This window comes from Podarcis erhardii (genome assembly GCF_964252035.2).
Source record: "Podarcis erhardii genome assembly, chromosome: 8".
Lineage (NCBI taxonomy): Eukaryota > Metazoa > Chordata > Lepidosauria > Squamata > Lacertidae > Podarcis > Podarcis erhardii.
Window position 1 is genome coordinate 40,304,085 of NC_138499.1, and position 16,513 is coordinate 40,320,597.

General features: G+C 39.9%; 1 protein-coding gene across 2 annotated transcripts in view; it reads left to right on the forward strand.

Annotated features, from left to right (window-relative positions):
* ALKAL1 (ALK and LTK ligand 1) overlaps positions 1-11,921 on the forward strand; it is a 33,582-nt gene extending 21,661 nt beyond the window's left edge. Inside the window, exons 3-6 of one of the 2 annotated variants that reach the window (XM_081874775.1) lie at positions 8,487-8,537; positions 9,426-9,506; positions 10,189-10,265; positions 11,246-11,921. In XM_081874775.1, coding sequence (XP_081730901.1) covers positions 8,487-8,537; positions 9,426-9,506; positions 10,189-10,253 — 197 coding nt within the window. In that variant the 3' untranslated portion in view covers positions 10,254-10,265; positions 11,246-11,921. Of the gene's footprint in view, positions 1-8,483; positions 8,538-9,425; positions 9,507-10,188; positions 10,266-11,245 lie in introns of both variants that reach the window. The other variant, XM_081874774.1, reaches the window with a different exon arrangement.
* The last annotated feature ends 4,592 nt before the right edge of the window (positions 11,922-16,513 follow it).

The window sequence follows — 16,513 nt, forward strand, 5'->3', positions numbered from 1 at the left end:
TGTGTAGAATTTTTCGGAGACACCGTTGATGGAATCTTTCGAGGAGTTGGAGATGGCATTTATAAGTCGTCCACATTTCACAAGCATGCAGTAAGGTTGGTAGTACAACAGCTTTGAAAACAAGCATTTTGGTTTCTTCGAATGTCCTGGTCCTCAAATACTCTGCACTTCAGTCAGGAGAAAGCTGCACTCGCAGAGCTGGATTTCAGCATCAATGTCTGCCCTTGTGTAAAGTGTCGTGTGCAGCGCTGCTGCCAAAGCACAATAACATTTTTAATTTTACAATGAATAAAAAATAACTATCTTTTTTGTTCCACAATTAAACCACTAACTCTTTTATTGCCACAATTTTTAAATTATCTCCCCCCCCCCATAAATTGCTTTAGTGGTGGTGTTCTCTTGTATGACATTTTACGGTTATGAAATGCAATGATGTCAGACTCTTTTTGTGGGATCTTTGTAAATCTTAGTTGGATCTGGCCACAATACACCCTGCCAGTGTAAGTCATATTACAAGAACTCATGACAGAGAAGTATTTGAAGGACTAAACCGGCAGCTGCCTATATTGATGGATCATATTTCTCCTGAGAAATAGTGAGCTTTTCGTAATAATGGATTTCTGCATGTAAACATAGCATTAAATTTTCTGGGTATTAACTTGTGACCAGTAACTACAGTGGTACCTCTGGTTGCGGACACAACTCATTCCGGGGTGCGGTGCACACCCCAAAAAGTCTGTAACCAGAGCGGCGCTTCTGCGCATGTGTGAAGCGCGCAGAACGCTTCTGTGTGTGTGCATGCAGTAATACCCGGAAGTAAACACTTCCGGGTTTGCTGCGTTCTTAACCCGAAAAAACACAGCATGAAGCATTTGCAAGAAGAGTTATGACTGTATTGCTTTTCAGATTTGTTTCTGTTAAGTGGGTTCAAGATAAATACAAGAGCCAAAGTTTAATGGGAACTTGACCCAGTGGCACCAATGGCCCCTCCCCATACCCAGGAAAACACTGTGTCTCTTTTGCCACCCTCTCTGGCATTGTCACTTGGGGACCCTGGAGCAGGCAGCTGACTTAGGGTGTCATGAAAGGGCAGCAAACAATCAGTTACTGCATTTTTACTGCTGAGCCAGGGATTGGAGGGGAGGGGCTTTCTTTATCCAGCACCAAAATAACTTGGCTGGCTCTGGCTTCCATCTCACCTTGACTAGAATGAGAGGCACCATTTCCCGCTCTTTCTCAGGAAATCAAATATTTTGGTTCAGCCCTCTGCTGCTATTCACCTCTGCTGTTCAAGCTTAGCAATAAAAGGCTAAAATTTCAGAACAAGATTTATTAATTAATTGAAATATTTTTGAAAGTAAGTGTCAAAGAAAATGGATATTGCATTTTAATCATTTTTTACTGTTGCAGGCTGAAAAATGTGTACTCCATTACTGTTTTACTGCTTAAGAATAGTGGGAAATATTTCTACTAGGACTAGCAAAGATTTGTTTATATCAATATATAAATGCTATCTAGTCCCCATCATTATTTTGGCATCCCATCCTTCAAAACCTGTTTGTCAATTTTTTGTGTTCTGAAAAAGCACAACTCACTGCTTTCAACCATCCTTACTATTCCCATATATTACCTCTTTACTTAACACCTCTCTATAAATCCTGTGAAATGCTTTACCCCAGCTATGTTTCCCCCCGTTTTCTATCCTTTCCCCATCTACGGGTTTCCTCTTTTACTTTTTTCAGGATGTGCAAACTCATTTGAGGGGTATTCAAAATCGTTATGATAGTTTAGAGAAGTTTTGAGCTTTGAAAATAAACATTGAGACTGACTTATATGGCTTCTGGTTTCAGGCTTTCCAGACAGTCAGGCATCACTTTTTTCCCTCCCCGCCTTTCATTTTTAAATACAGCTTCAAATGTTATACAGTGACTTTAAGGGGAAAGATCTGAAACTCAAGGATAGTGCAAGATATACACAACTGCCTTAGGGGGGGCACATGCAGCTCATTAGCTTTGTGCTGTTCATTCCAGGTTTCTTAAATTTAAGAACAGCAGGTGTGCGTCTGTATTGGTGAGAAATTCAGCTTACTGTGTGGTTGCCGGTCCTCGGTGTTTGTGAAATTTAACCATGGTGCATGTCATAGAACACTAACCACATAGTGTGTTAAATAATCTATGGCTGTTTTTCATGGAGAACAGATGAGTTTTGGAGTTTTACTTATAAAATAAACATGAACTTTGGAACTTTTAGTTCAAGTGGTATGAAATTTGAGGCGTTGAAAATGTGGTGGTGTGTGGCATATGTAGAAATTCCAAAGTTTTTTGTATTGACTATTGGGTGTATCAGAAAATAATAAGGATCACTGTATTTTGAAATTAAGATTGTAACATGAGGACTGCCCTCTGTTTGATATTCCTCAAGCGTCCTTAAGGCCATGTGAGTCTGCAAATTTGTTTGATTGATGGTTTGGATTATACCTATACCCTTCAGAAGCATATTGAATCCAGCCTGCTGGCAAAATTACTATTTTGGCACTGCTAAGCTAATTGACACATGATGTAACAAAACTTATTAGTTTTTATTTAACCCACAAGAGATGGCATTGAACTTCTTGATAAACCATAATTCAGCTGTTTCATGTTCTTTTCTTCTTTTGGAGTTTCTCTTTCCAGAATGACCACTTTATGGTCAGTTTCAGAATATCCTGGGAGGTAGAAATGTTCTCCCACTGGTTTATAGATACTGCCATTTCTAATGTCTAATATCTGTTTTAAAGGCACCCTACTTGTCGCTCTGTTGCTTTCAGTGGTCCAGTTATGTTTTCAAGGTACATTGAGGGAGAGAAATTTCATTTTCATAGAATCAGCAGTATGTTGTTACTTACAAAATGTAATTTCTTCTCCCTGGTCCCATGCTGACACCGACATACACCAGCACTTCCATTGTGAGCTCAGTTCCCCTGTTATTTGTGTCACTGATGATAAAAACTGAGTGTCGCAAGGGAGGTACAGGCCTTCCAGAGTACCTTAGTTGTGGATGTTAGCGTACCTTTGTGGAAACTGGAAGACCCTAATAGGTAGGTGTCAATTTTCCATAATATTTCTCCTATCTTTCAAAAGAGAAAAGGGGATCCTTGATCCCTTATTTCTCTGCTTGATCACTGAGGTCTTTGAGTGCATCACGGTTAGTGATCCCTCTCAGCTCAGATGTATGGCTTGTATCTACTAGTACCTGTGTATTCAGTATTGCAGGCCCAGTCTTATGGAACTCCTGCTGAGGGGTCATAGGCACTGAAGACCCGTTTATTCCAGCAGGTTTTTAAAATTGAATTCTGATTTTGCTGTTTTAGCTCACTTTTAGTTTCATTGATTTGAGTCTTCTGTACATCAGTTAGAGATGTCTGTGATGTAGTATGCAAATAAGTAAGCAAGCAAGCTGTATAGACCAACGAAGGTGTGGCCTTATGGCTTTCTGACAATTCTCCATTGCAAAGTTGTTGCTCATCTGGTGATCTCTCAAGGATGCATCTTGTTATTCTAAGGATCTGTGGTTTAAAAAAGTCATGTTCATTGAAATTTCTGAAAAACTGATTCATAAAATACGTGCCACCAGGGGTAATGTGGACCCCTCCAGCTTTGCTTGCATAGGGACCGTTTGTGATTTATATAACCAAATCTCATGGTTAGCACATTCCCACTAAATATGAGCTTATTTGGCTACATTCATGGTTATTCGGTTATGTTTGGTACAAATGTGAACCTTGTATTCCACTATGGAATGTATTTTACGCCACAAATTCATTTCTTTTTAAAAGCTTTCTATGATTATTATTTTATTATCTCTTAATTTTATTCTTCCTGCTTTTACAGCTGTTTTTATTATTACTTTTAGCTTGATCTTTTGTTTGTTTGAATAAAAAATTAACTTTCATTTACATTTTCGCCCCCTTGAAATTTCAAAAAGCCTAAAGAGCCTCATGAGCAAAATAGAGGAACATAGTTATTCTCTTCTGAAATGTCATGCCTTGAACATATAGATTATTGATTGACCTGTGATGATCTCAAGCAAACATAGTTCCACATATTTTGAACAATGAAGCAGAAGAAAATAGCCATTCTCTTTTAATTCAGCAAGTTCTTTCTTCTGCTAAGGTTCTGGATCACACAGTATTGCTCTTCTGATTTAGCTTGTTGCATGGAAAGGAGTTAGTGTACACCAGCCACACATACCAATGTGAAGATGGAACATTTGAATGTCATCTACGCATATAAAATCTAACATGTGTAGGCTAAAATGATATGGGTTGATTTTACATCATGTGCACTGCATGACATTAGCTTATTCAGGTTGAATTTTGTATGTGTGGGCAGCAAGTGTCCTATCATACGCATGTACTAATTTCCACAGATCAATTTACAGACAACTCAGTTGTGTAGAAGAATCACTTGTGTAAAATCAGTGCTCAACAAACTGATTATCTATGCATGTGCACTAAAAGTGAAGACCGAACAACACAATCTGATTTTTTATTAAAGTGACAAAATTATAGTGCCATAAGACCTGAGGGAAGAAATAATTAAGATTGACTAAAAATGAGTCCACCAGGTTTACCTAATTCCTTCACCATAGTTCCAGTAAATTCAAATGTTTTATGGAATCTCACTCTTTTGAATGACCATATATGCAAAGTAGTATTTATTTTTAGGATTTTCAGAACACTAATTTGCAACAGGTCTCTCAGAAGCTCTTTGCTCCTCCTTGCCACAATGTATACCCTGGATATAACATAGACAAGGCTCAGTGGATACTTGCTTATGTGCCACTAATGATATGTGGGTAGTGTTATTAGCAATGATGGTGGTAAAGTTCGTCATCCTCAGGCTCAAAAACAACACTTGCCTCAACGAGAGATGAGTACCTGATGTTACTGAATTCTTCTTTGGCTCAGAGAAGATCAGGAGGGCAAAAACCCACTTGCCTTGGCCAGTGTAGCCTCTAAAAAGGGGCCACTGAGGGAGGACTTTTAGGCTAGATCCTAAGCCTATTCAGCTCATTTACTGCATGTGACCTGGCATCCTAGCATAGAACATTATTTAAAAGACTTGTTTTTCCTCTGTCAGGTTTAGCCAGAACAGCAGCAGCAGCCCTACTGATAAATGGGGTTTGGATCTTGTGCGACTTTACACTAGCTTATTGTGCATAGGCTTGCCCCCTCAATTTATTAACAGGACAAGCCAAAGGAGGGTGGAGTGGGGTTCAAGGTCTCATGGCGACTTTCTGGCCATTCCTTACTCATCTCCTGTCTTTCCACTAATGCAAGCCTCCTAACACTCACTATGGGGATCTAAGGCAGCTGTTAGAGCAACCAGATCCTGCAGCCGTTCTGGATTTTTATGGGGGGGGGGAATATTTTGTTACGTTAGTCATGGCTTTCAAGCCTAGCATAATTTGTGCGTCAAAATCTGTTGCTGGAATTCAAGCCATATGTAGATCATTATCTCCTTCTACAGAAGGAATCAGAGGCTGAGTTATCTAGCCTCCTCTTTTTTAGCACTTTCAGTGAGGTTGGCAGGACTGATCAGAGACATTGTGCTGTTTGAGGTGTAGAAGCAGATGGAACTCTGCCCTCTCCATCTTGCCCTCTCCATCTTGGTCAAGGTGTGAAGTAGCCAAGACCAGCCAAGTTATTTTGCCACCTATGGCAGAAAAAATCCACAAGCTTTTCTACTTCCTAGCTTTAGTAATATAGTTATTATTATTTACAACCTGAAATCAGCTACCTGAGGTGGTCATCCCACTCTGCCTAATGGTAGGGGTTGTCCTGAAGGTTGGGAAGCAAAAACGGTAAGCTAAGGCTTGCCCTGATTGCAGAGTGAGGGTGAATCCTAGTAATGGGTGAGGGTGGATGGATGGGGGCTACCACTGAGATGAGGCACAACAGCAGAGGTATGGATAAAGCATTGCTGCTGCTTCATGCAAGCAGCTCACCCCATTCTTCAGTCCTCTGAAATTTCCAGTGGAAATGATGAGGCTTTGCAGAGTGGAAAGGGATAGCTGTCTCAACTTGCCAGTGTTCCAGTGGTTACTTAATGTTCAGCAAATATTTAGTTTATATATTGTATTGATGTTTAATATGTTAGCACTGGAGTTATTGCTTGCAATCCTGTTTTCTTGATATTTTTTCTTATATTGTCCATATCCACTAAATTGTTACACTTTGTTATACCCACCCACCCACCCACCCACAGAGAGAGAGAGAGAGAGAGAGAGAGAGAGAGAGAGAGAGATTTGAATTTGCTCATAAGAGCTCATGGCTCAATAAATCAGTTCTAGCCCAAAACCTTTGCAAAGTAATTCAACAGTGTCAATTAGTTTCCAGTTTACTCAAAAGTAAGACTGTAGAGGATTGCATCCTTAGTCTCTCTAAGGTGCCAAAGCAATGTTTTCTTTACTCAACACTATTAGATCAGTCTTTAACATGTATATCACAGATGGTGATTTAAAATGGGTTTTGTTTCCCAGAGGTCTTATCTTATGAACATATTTATTGGTTTCACCTTGGCAAGGTTCTCAGTTGATCATGAGAACTGTGGTGACAAGTGTGACCATTTCGTAAGTCTGCTTCCGCTAAATCCATGATTACTTAATTGTGGTAGCATCTTGTCATAATTATGCTTAGATTTATTAGCTTCAGTTATGTGGTAAGCATCGCTTTGTGAACGGGCCACGGGGGCAGATTTTAAAGAGCTAGTTAGGCTTTATCACCTGATATGTGTCTGCTTTGATGATCCACTGCTTCTCAGAGAAGTATTCACCATGCACTAAGAGAAAGAAGAAGCTTTCCTTTGAAGATACAAATTAAACTATAAAGGGGACCATCCTCAAGCTATTTCCCATGAAATAATCTCTCCTCAGGAAGTTTTACTCCAAAGGCAGTGGCTTTGGGATTAAAGCAGAAAAACAAATTGCATTTCTGCAAGGTCACTCGGAAGGTCTTGTGTGGCATTGTGCCGCTGAACCTAGCTAATCTTGGGGCCCCATCTGGTGCCTGCAAGAACAACAATATCCAAAGCGTCAGAGAATTAGATCAGCAGTATGGCCACTCCTCCAGCTTTTCATAGCTACTGCTGCTGTGGACTAAGGGGCAGGATTTATTCTATAATGCTTAATTATCTAAAGAAGACTAGGCATACAAGTTGAAAGATCCCATTGGAAATAAAAAAGAAATCCCCGATAAAGAAGATTACTTATTATTATTAACTGGGATTATGCAAGGGATGAAACTCTTGCTTATATAATGCAACTTTGCCTATAACTGTGAGGATGCAAGTCCATAAAGCCTGCGCAAATAAGAGTAGATGTTTTTATTTGCGGAACACCGAGTTTTAGAACTACTCTGTTTTGTATAAAAATGACATGCTGCTTTTCTTCTGCATGAGAGGGTAGGGCTGATAATAAAAATATAATGGTTAGTCACTCTTCAAAATGCTTCCTTAAATGTCATTTCAGTTTGTTGGTATTTATCCACAGCAAAGATCCATGTTAACAACTTTGACGGGACTCTGTGTGAATATTGTGCCCTCCCCCCCAAAAAAATTCACCATAAATACCAAATTACATCTTAATTGTTTGATTGAACATAACTTACCAGAACTGATGGGAACACATTTCATATCTACTTCTCTTTTTTAGTGGTGCTTTTTGTTTTTATCATTTATCAGAAATGTAATGCTAAAATAATTGTGTATTGGGCAGCTGGCAGCTTCTTGAAAGGGAGTGAGGGAATGAAGTAGTCTTGAAGGAAGAGTGCTCTTACCCACCAACCAGGTGCCTCCCCACTCTTGCTATATACTCCTCACTAGTTTTCTCCCCATGTGGGGGTACCATTGCTGTGAGTGTATTGTAACATTCATGGACCTTCACAGTAAAGGGGGACTTCTCACATTGTTTCAGGCTTTTTAGGTCTTCTGATTCATGGACAATTTACAGCAAAAACTCATTGGAGGGGTCAGCTTTATGCCCACAAATGAATATATGCTTCCACTGGCATAACGAATATGCCTTACATATGTGGAGCTCTGTATATACAGAAGAGCTCCTGCATCTGCAGAAAGGTTTTTGTACTGAGAGTGGTATTTAAATGGTAACTAATATATATATTCTCTGTATGGCATGCCTATGTAAATACTGCTGTTTGGTTTTATTTTGTATCAGTTTTAGTTTTGAAACAGCTTATGGACAAATATAGTTTATATTTATTAAACCCATATGGTGATATCTAAGTCATACTCAGATGATGATTAGTTGTTGTTTTTTAATCTCATCCAACCTCCTAAAGGAGGAGTTCAGGGTGGAAAACAACACAGCTTTTAAAAAACAGTTACTGTATCTCTCTCTCTCTGTCTCTCTGTGTGCATGCACATATTTTGATGTAGACTTTTCTTTAACACATTATTGATAATGAAATATCTTTTCCTCCCCAGAAGTATTTCCAAGAGATTCCAACTTAAAGGACAAGTTCATCAAACATTTCACAGGTAAGAACACTTTTTGTGTGAAGGCAATTCTGTGTTTAATCTCTTGCCAGATGTTGGCTACATAAAGGAATATCTTATCTCCTCTCCCAATGAAGGAAGCCTGTTAGGGCATGGAATCTTAAGGCCCATTAAAAGGCTAGCTGTTCCAATGGCAAGTGACTCCCAACTTTTAACTTCCCTAAATATCTTCAGATGCCTTTTCCCCAATAGATTGGAAAAGGCTCAATAGAGTTGAGGAGCCAGTGTGAAAAGTCTTGTGATAAAATTTTGTAGCCTTTATAGTTGTAACCCATCACCCATCACTGGCCTTCTTTTTCATTATTCCAGTAGCTTTAAATCCATTAATATGGTTATATGTAATTTTTGTCAGAAACTCCTGTAAAATTGTACTGTGAACATTTATTTATTTATGTATCTCTTTATCACACACCCCAAACCCATGAAACAAAGTTCTCTGGGTGGTTTATAGTATAGAAATTAAAACCATATAAAAGCTGAATATAGTAGGAGAATAAAGACAAAATAAGCTAAGGAAAAACTGTAGCCCAAAATATCTAAAAAACACTAAACATTTTTAAAGATTGAAAGGTTGGGGCAGGAGTGGGGAAGAGAAATACCTTCACTTGATGCCAAAAGGACCACAGTGTAGGTGCCAAATTAGCTTCTCTGAGCAGGACACTCCACACCCCTAGTGCTATCACTGAAAAGGTCCCTTTTCTATTAACCACTACCTTGCCTTGTTTGACAAGGAGAGTACCTGGTGAAAGGTTTGAAACATATTAGATGAAGCAAATATGAACTATTTATTTATTAATTATTTGTGCAACTTAGTTCGCAATAGAATTAGAAATGCAATCAAAATGTTGTGTTTGATTAATCCTCAAACAGGTCCAGTTACATTTTCAGCTGAATGTAGTAAGCATTTCCACCGGCTCTATCACAACACACGGGATTGTTCAACACCAGCCTGTAAGTTCCAGCTAAAAACTACTTCCATGTTTCATTGTCCTGTCTGTCTGGTCTTAGGCCAGGGTTGAGCAGGTTCTTAACACCAAGTCATTTCCCCCAGTCTTTCTTGAGAATGGAATATACATGTGTTCACTGCCACTAAGAGCATAAGAAGACCCTTGCTGGGTTAGACTAGTCCAGCATTTTGTTCTCCATTGGCAAACTTGAGGCCTTTCTTTGGGAAGTCCACAAGTAGGGTAGTGAGTATAGTGGGACTCTTCCACTTGAGATTCCCAGGAACTGGTGTTCAGAGCTATGCTAAATCGACCTTGAGTGCTGTCAACTTTCAGTGGCATTTTTCACCTGGTGCCAGAGCTGAATGTAGTGCCATGCTGAATGTAATGTATGTTGAAAACTACTTCCTTCCTTTTCAACTTTCCAATAGTACCAATAGTTCATATCAATGTTCTATTCATTAGGGGACATATATGAATCCTTTGTTTCCACTTGTATTGGGCTGGCCTACAAGCAATGTTACTTGTTAAATAATTGTTTTATTGCAATCCATCTAGGGAGACATATAAAAAACTCCCTAAAACACCTACATTTTGCAGCTGATGGCAAATGAAACTGGATGGCAAATGAAACTGGAAATTAAACACATGATGATTAATGTTAACTTCATTTTTGTGGTTTTAAATAGATTATAAAAGGTGTGCAAGATTGCTGACAAGATTAGCAATGAGTCCACTGTGTACACAGCCATAGGAGGCCTGTTATGTAAGTATTTTTTAAAAAATTAAAACGCCTTTATAATCTAATAACCAGTTTGTTCCTATTAAATTCTTTTCTCGAAAGCCAAACAGTAACAAGAGTTTAGCCTTCTCCCCACTGTGGTTTCAATCAAAATCACAGAAAATCAGACATACAACTTTTTTCATCAAGGGGAAGCCTCTGTTGGCACTGGAACTGGAACTCCCTGCTTTGGAAATGTGGTTTTAATCAGTGCCATGGCAAGAGTGGAAAAAGTTAAGCTCCCTTTCCACTCCCACCATTTTCAGCCTGATCAGTCTCCCCTGTGGCTACTTGAATTTATAAAAAGATTTATGTAACTCAAAGAGATGACTTACCTGCCGTTTTCCAGTTTTGTCAAATGCTTGTTGACGTCACCCTGGTGGGCTACTTCTGCACCATTTCAGGACCATGGAGAAGTCTACTGATATAATAGGTAAAATATGGCTTCAGTTTTCCAAACAACTAGCTTTTTAAGCTGCACTACAGGTTATCAACAATATCAGACCATGACTCCATGGTGGAGATAGTTACAACTTTCTTTTTTTTGTAGATGGCAGGAAATATTTGTTAATTTCTGAGGTATGCAAATAAGCCAACATTAAAAATGCAGCATTTCTTGTTTTAAAAATGGAAAAGGATCACCACTTTGCTGCTAATCTGCATTTATTTGGAACAGAATCTGTGTGCATATCCACTCTGTGTGCAAAAGACTTTCTGTACAACTGGAATCCCAATTTGTCAGGGCTCTCAAAATGTATCTTCAGTTGAATGTGCCAATGGTGGGGTGGTACCAGCAGTTATGTTGCCCACTGAGCGTTTCATGTTTACACTGGGAAAGTCTGTAGTTATCAAAATTTGTTTTTTTCTTCATTTTTTTGTAAGCAAAAACTTATAGATACGTTGGTCTCTACTGAAACTTTTATTATTCAATAGCTGGGAATCTAAGTGAACCGTTTTTGTTTCAGACTTTTCTGCTAAGCCTGAACTCTGGTTTGCCGAGAAAGTGCCTTGAAATCTGTCCCAAGACAAAGAGAAGACATCTTGCTCTTTTTTTATTTACAGCATTGTTTTGTTACTAGATGCATTTTATTTTCATATATGTCGGACATTCCATATTCGTGTGAAAGGAACGTATGTTATTTGTATTTGTAAATATGTTGCCTATAGCTCAAATAAGCCAATTTATTTAAATATGTTGTATATAAAGACTACTAATAATATACTAATTAAATGTTATATGCAGGGAGTTGGCTGGTGTGTTTGCTGTTTTCTTGTTTCATTGTTTGTACATCATTTTGCTCAGGCTCTTACTTTCATTATTTGCACTAACTTGAAAAGCAGAAGTCTCTGTAGCTGAAATCTGAATAAGGTGAAGTGGGATGTTTTACTTTCTGTGGAAAATATTTCATATTATGAAGCTTTTGGTAAAATATATATATGCCTACATAGTATATATATTATTGCACATCAGAACAAACTGCTCAAAAAATGCACACTGCTTTGGGAAACATTTGTAAAGCTGTTTTGGATTATCATCAGTTACGTTTGTACTGGCACTTATACAAAGAGTCGCAAATAATGTAAATATAAAGACTGGAAGACTGCAATGCAGTTTGGGTGGAATAAAGAATATAGATCACATATTTTCATGTTTTTCTTGACCCTTTGGGTGATTTGGGGACTTTAATTACTATCTCTAATACCTGTTAAATATATTCTCTATTGCAGCTGGATACTATTAAAGTAATTATTCCATACTTGAAGGTATATGCTTTCTACATACTTTCTAATGCTGCAGTCCTATGATCTCTAGGAGGACATCCCAGGAGCCATAGGACATTTTAGTTTTTACTTTCTGAAAAAAAAGCAAGAGACAGATGTTCACCCTTGGAGAGCAGACCCGACCTTTCAAGCCTTCCCTGTGAGGCTGTGGAAATGTCCTCTGCCATTACTCCTCTGATGTTAGATAGGACAAAAAAGGAACATACCAGGTCATTCATGGATGTGCAGGATCCAAAGCCCTCCTATTCTTCTGATTCCCCCTCCCTCAGAACAGCAACTAGACTATGCCAGTCTTGCAGCTGGTACAGTTTATCTCCTTCCTACTGAAATCAGTAGGAGGTAAGCTTTGCTCCCCCCTTTTTAAAAAAGGAAGCTCTCGAAATAGAAAAAAGTTATCCCCTATGCAAGCTCAGCTGGGCATTAGGAAAGGCATTTCCTGCACCCCATTTGATTTGCTCTGTTAAAGCCACACGTATAAGTTCTGTCTTATTCTATCTGTGTCTTTGGTCTACAGGCAAACGAGGATAAGACTACAAGAAAAGTATCTGTAGTGTGCAGATGACAGGGTTTCAGATGCAAACTGTAGAAAGTCAATTCTTCAAGCAAATCCACAAAGCAGCCTCCTCTGTTCTTGATTAAGTGCTTTACTTCTAAAATTAAGTATAAAAACAAGGGTATATTGTGTGAAACTGAAGTCAACTGTGCATATTTGCACAGGCAGTGCTAATTCTGTAGACATGCTTGTTAATTTTAGTCATAGTCAATTTATTTATATACCAAACTATTCACAACCGTGTTTGTGCTGAAAATGGCACACTAATAATAATAATAATAAATAAATAAATAAATAAATTATTATTTATACCCCACCCATCTGGCTGGGTTTCCCCAGCCACTCTGGGCGGCTTCCAACAAAACACTAAAATACAATAACCCATTAAACATTAAAAGCTTCCCTAAACTGGGCTGCTTTCAGATGTCTTCTAAAAGTTTAGTCGTTATTTTTCTCTTTGACATCTGGTGGGAGGGTGTTCCACAGGGCGGGCCTGGTTCCCTGTAACTTAGCTTCTCACAGCGAGAGAACCACCATAAGGCCCTTGGCGCTGGACCTCAGTGTCTGGGTAGAACGATGGCCCTATTATAATTTATATTATAATATAAAATTACCCTATTATAATATTAAAGGTAAAGGTACCCCTGCCCTTACGGGCCAGTCTTGCCGGACTCTAGGGTTGTGTGTTCATCTCACTCTATAGGCCGGGAGCCAGCGCTGTCCGCAGACACTTCCGGGTCACATGCCCAGCGTGACAAGCTGCATCTGGCGAGCCAGCACAGCACACGGAACGCCGTTTACCTTCCCGCTAGTAAGCGGTCCCTATTTATCTACTTGCACCTGGGGGTGCTTTCGAACTGCTAGGTTGGCAGGCGCTGGGACCAAACGACACGGGAGCGCACCCCGCCGCGGGGATTCGAACCGCTGACCATGCGATCGGCAAGTCCTAGGCGCTGAGGTTCTACCCACAGCGCCACCCGCGTCCCATTTTAATATTACATAAGCATAATAAAGGTTATCACTTTAAACTGACACAATAAGAATCCGACAATTACCAGTTCATTTAAAATACACCAAAAAGTGAGCAAGGCTTACAAATAGGTCAGCTAACAATCCAATACCTTTACATCTCAATGTAGTCCCAAAGCTGATGGCATGACTGTCCAGCAGTATTTCCTCAAAAAGTTTTATACCTGGACCCAGAAATTCTGTGAACTGTAGAAGTAAAGTTGAATTGCTCTCCTAAAATCACTCTGAGAACCTGGTTTCTGTATCAAACTTCTCTTAGTGATCTCAAAAGTATACATGGTTTTCTGGTGGCATTTCACATCCTCATTCTTACAATTAACATACACAATTGCAATATCTGCATAGGCTTTTAGATCTAGGATTGCAGGGTCTCACATAATGCCAAACTCAAGTACAGTGTGTGTGTGTGTGTGTGTGTGTGTGTGTGAGAGAGAGAGAGAGAGAGAGAGAAGGAGAATTCACACGTAGAATCATAGAATAGAATCATAGAATCATAGAGTTGGAAGAGACCACAAGGGCCATCGAGTCCAACCCTCTGCCAAGCAGGAAACACCATCAGAGCACTCCTGACATATGGTTGTCAAGCCTCTGCTTAAAGACCTCCAAAGAAGGAGACTCCACCACACTCCTTGGCAGCAAATTCCACTGTCAAACAGCTCTTACTGTCAGGAAGTTCTTCCTAATGTTTAGGTGGAATCTTCTTTCTTGTAGTTTGGATCCATTGCTCCGTGTCCGCTTCTCTGGAGCAGCAGAAAACAACCTTTCTCCCTCCTCTATGTGACAACCTTTTATATATTTGAACATGGCTATCATATCACCCCTTAACCTCCTCTTCTCCAGGCTAAACATGCCCAGCTCCCTTAGCCGTTCCTCATAAGGCATCGTTTCCAGGCCTTTGACATTTTGGTTGCCCTCCTCTGGACATGTTCCAGTTTGTCAGTGTCCTTCTTGAACTGTGGTGCGCAGAACTGGACACAGTACTCCAGGTGAGGTCTGACCAGAGCAGAATACAGTGGCACTATTACTTCCCTTGATCTAGATGCTATACTCCTATTGATGCAGCCCAGAATTGCATTGGCTTTTTTAGCTGCCACGTCACAGTTGGCTCATGTCAAGTTTGTGGTCAACCAAGACTCCTAGATCCTTTTCACATGTACTGCTCTCAAGCCAGGTGTCACCCATCTTGTATTTGTGCCTCTCATTTTTTTTGCCCAAGTGCAATACTTTACATTTCTCCCTGTTAAAATTCACCTTGTTTGTTTTGGCCCAGTTCTCTAATCTGTCAAGGTTGTTTTGAAGTGTGATCCTGTCCTCTGGGGTGTTAGCCACCCCTCCCAGTTTGGTGTCATCTGCAAATTTGATCAGGATGCCCTTGAGTCCATCATCCAAGTCGTTGATAAAGATGTTGAAAGACAGAACCCTGTGGCACTCCACTAGTCACTCTTCTCCAGGATGAAGAGGAACCGTTGATGAGCACCCTTTGGGTTCGGTCAGTCAGCCAGTTACAAATCCACTGAGTGGTAGCATAGTCAAGACCGCATTTTACCAGCTTCTTTACAAGAATATCATGGGGCACCTTGTCAAATTCCTTGCTGAAATCAAGGTAGGCTACATCCACTGCGTTCCCTTCATCTACCAGGCTTGTAATTCTGTCAAAAAACGAGATCAGGTTAGTCTGACATGACTTATTTTTCAGAAATCCATGCTGACTATTGGTGATCACAGTATTCCTTTCTAGGTGCTCACAGACTGTTTGCTTAATGATCTGCTCCAGAATCTTCCCTGGTATTGATGTCGGACTGACTGGGCGGTAATTATTTGGGTCTTCTCTTTCCCCCCTTTTGAAAATAGGGACAACATTTGCCCTCCTCCATTCTGCTGGGACTTCGCCTGTTCTCCAGGAATTCTCAAAGATGACTACCAGTGGTTCTGAGATCACATCTGCCAGCTCTTTTAATACTCTTGGATGCAGTTCATCTGGCCCTGGAGACTTGAATACATCTAAACTAGCCAAGTATTCTTGTACTATCTCCTTAGTTATTCTGGGCTGCGTTTCCTCTGCTGAATCATTTGCTCCAAATTCTTCAGGTCGGGCATTGTTTTCTTTATCAGAGAAGACTGAGGCAAAGAAGGCATTGAGGAGTTCAGCCCTTTCTGTGTCCCCTGTTTGCATTTCACCATCTTCTCCTCTGAGTGACCCCACTGTTTCTTTGTTCTTCCTTTTGCTATGAACATACCCATAAAAGCCTTTTTTGTTGCTTTTAACCTCTCTAGCAAGCCTGAGTTCATTCTGTGCTTTAGCTTTTCTGACTTTGTGTCTACACGTGCTGGCTATTTGTTTGAATTCCTCTTTGGTGGTTTCCCCCCCTTTCCATTTTTTGTACACATCCTTTTTTAATCTTAACTCAGTTAAAAGTTCTTTAGATAGCCACTCTGGCTTCTTTAGGGACCTTCCATGTTTCCGTCTCATTGGTATTGCCTGAAGTTGTGCTTTTACTATCTCCCTCTTAACAAACTCCCAGCCATCATGAACTCCCTTTCCTTTTAGTATTACTGTCCATGGGATCTCACCCAGCACTTCCCTAAGTTTTATGAAGTCGGCTTTCTTAAAGTCAAGAAATTGAGTCCTAGTATGCTTGGCTGCTCCTTTCCGCTGTATAGTAAACTTCAGAAGAGCATGATCACTCGCGCCTAATGATCCTTCCACTTCTACCCCACTAACCAGGTCATCAACATTGGTTAGGACCAGATCTGTTCCTCTGTTCCTGGCTGTTCCTCTTGTTGCTTCTCCCACTTTCTGGACACCAAAGTTGTCTGCAAGGCCAGTGAGGAATCTGTTTGACCTTATGCTCTTGGCTGAGTTTGACAT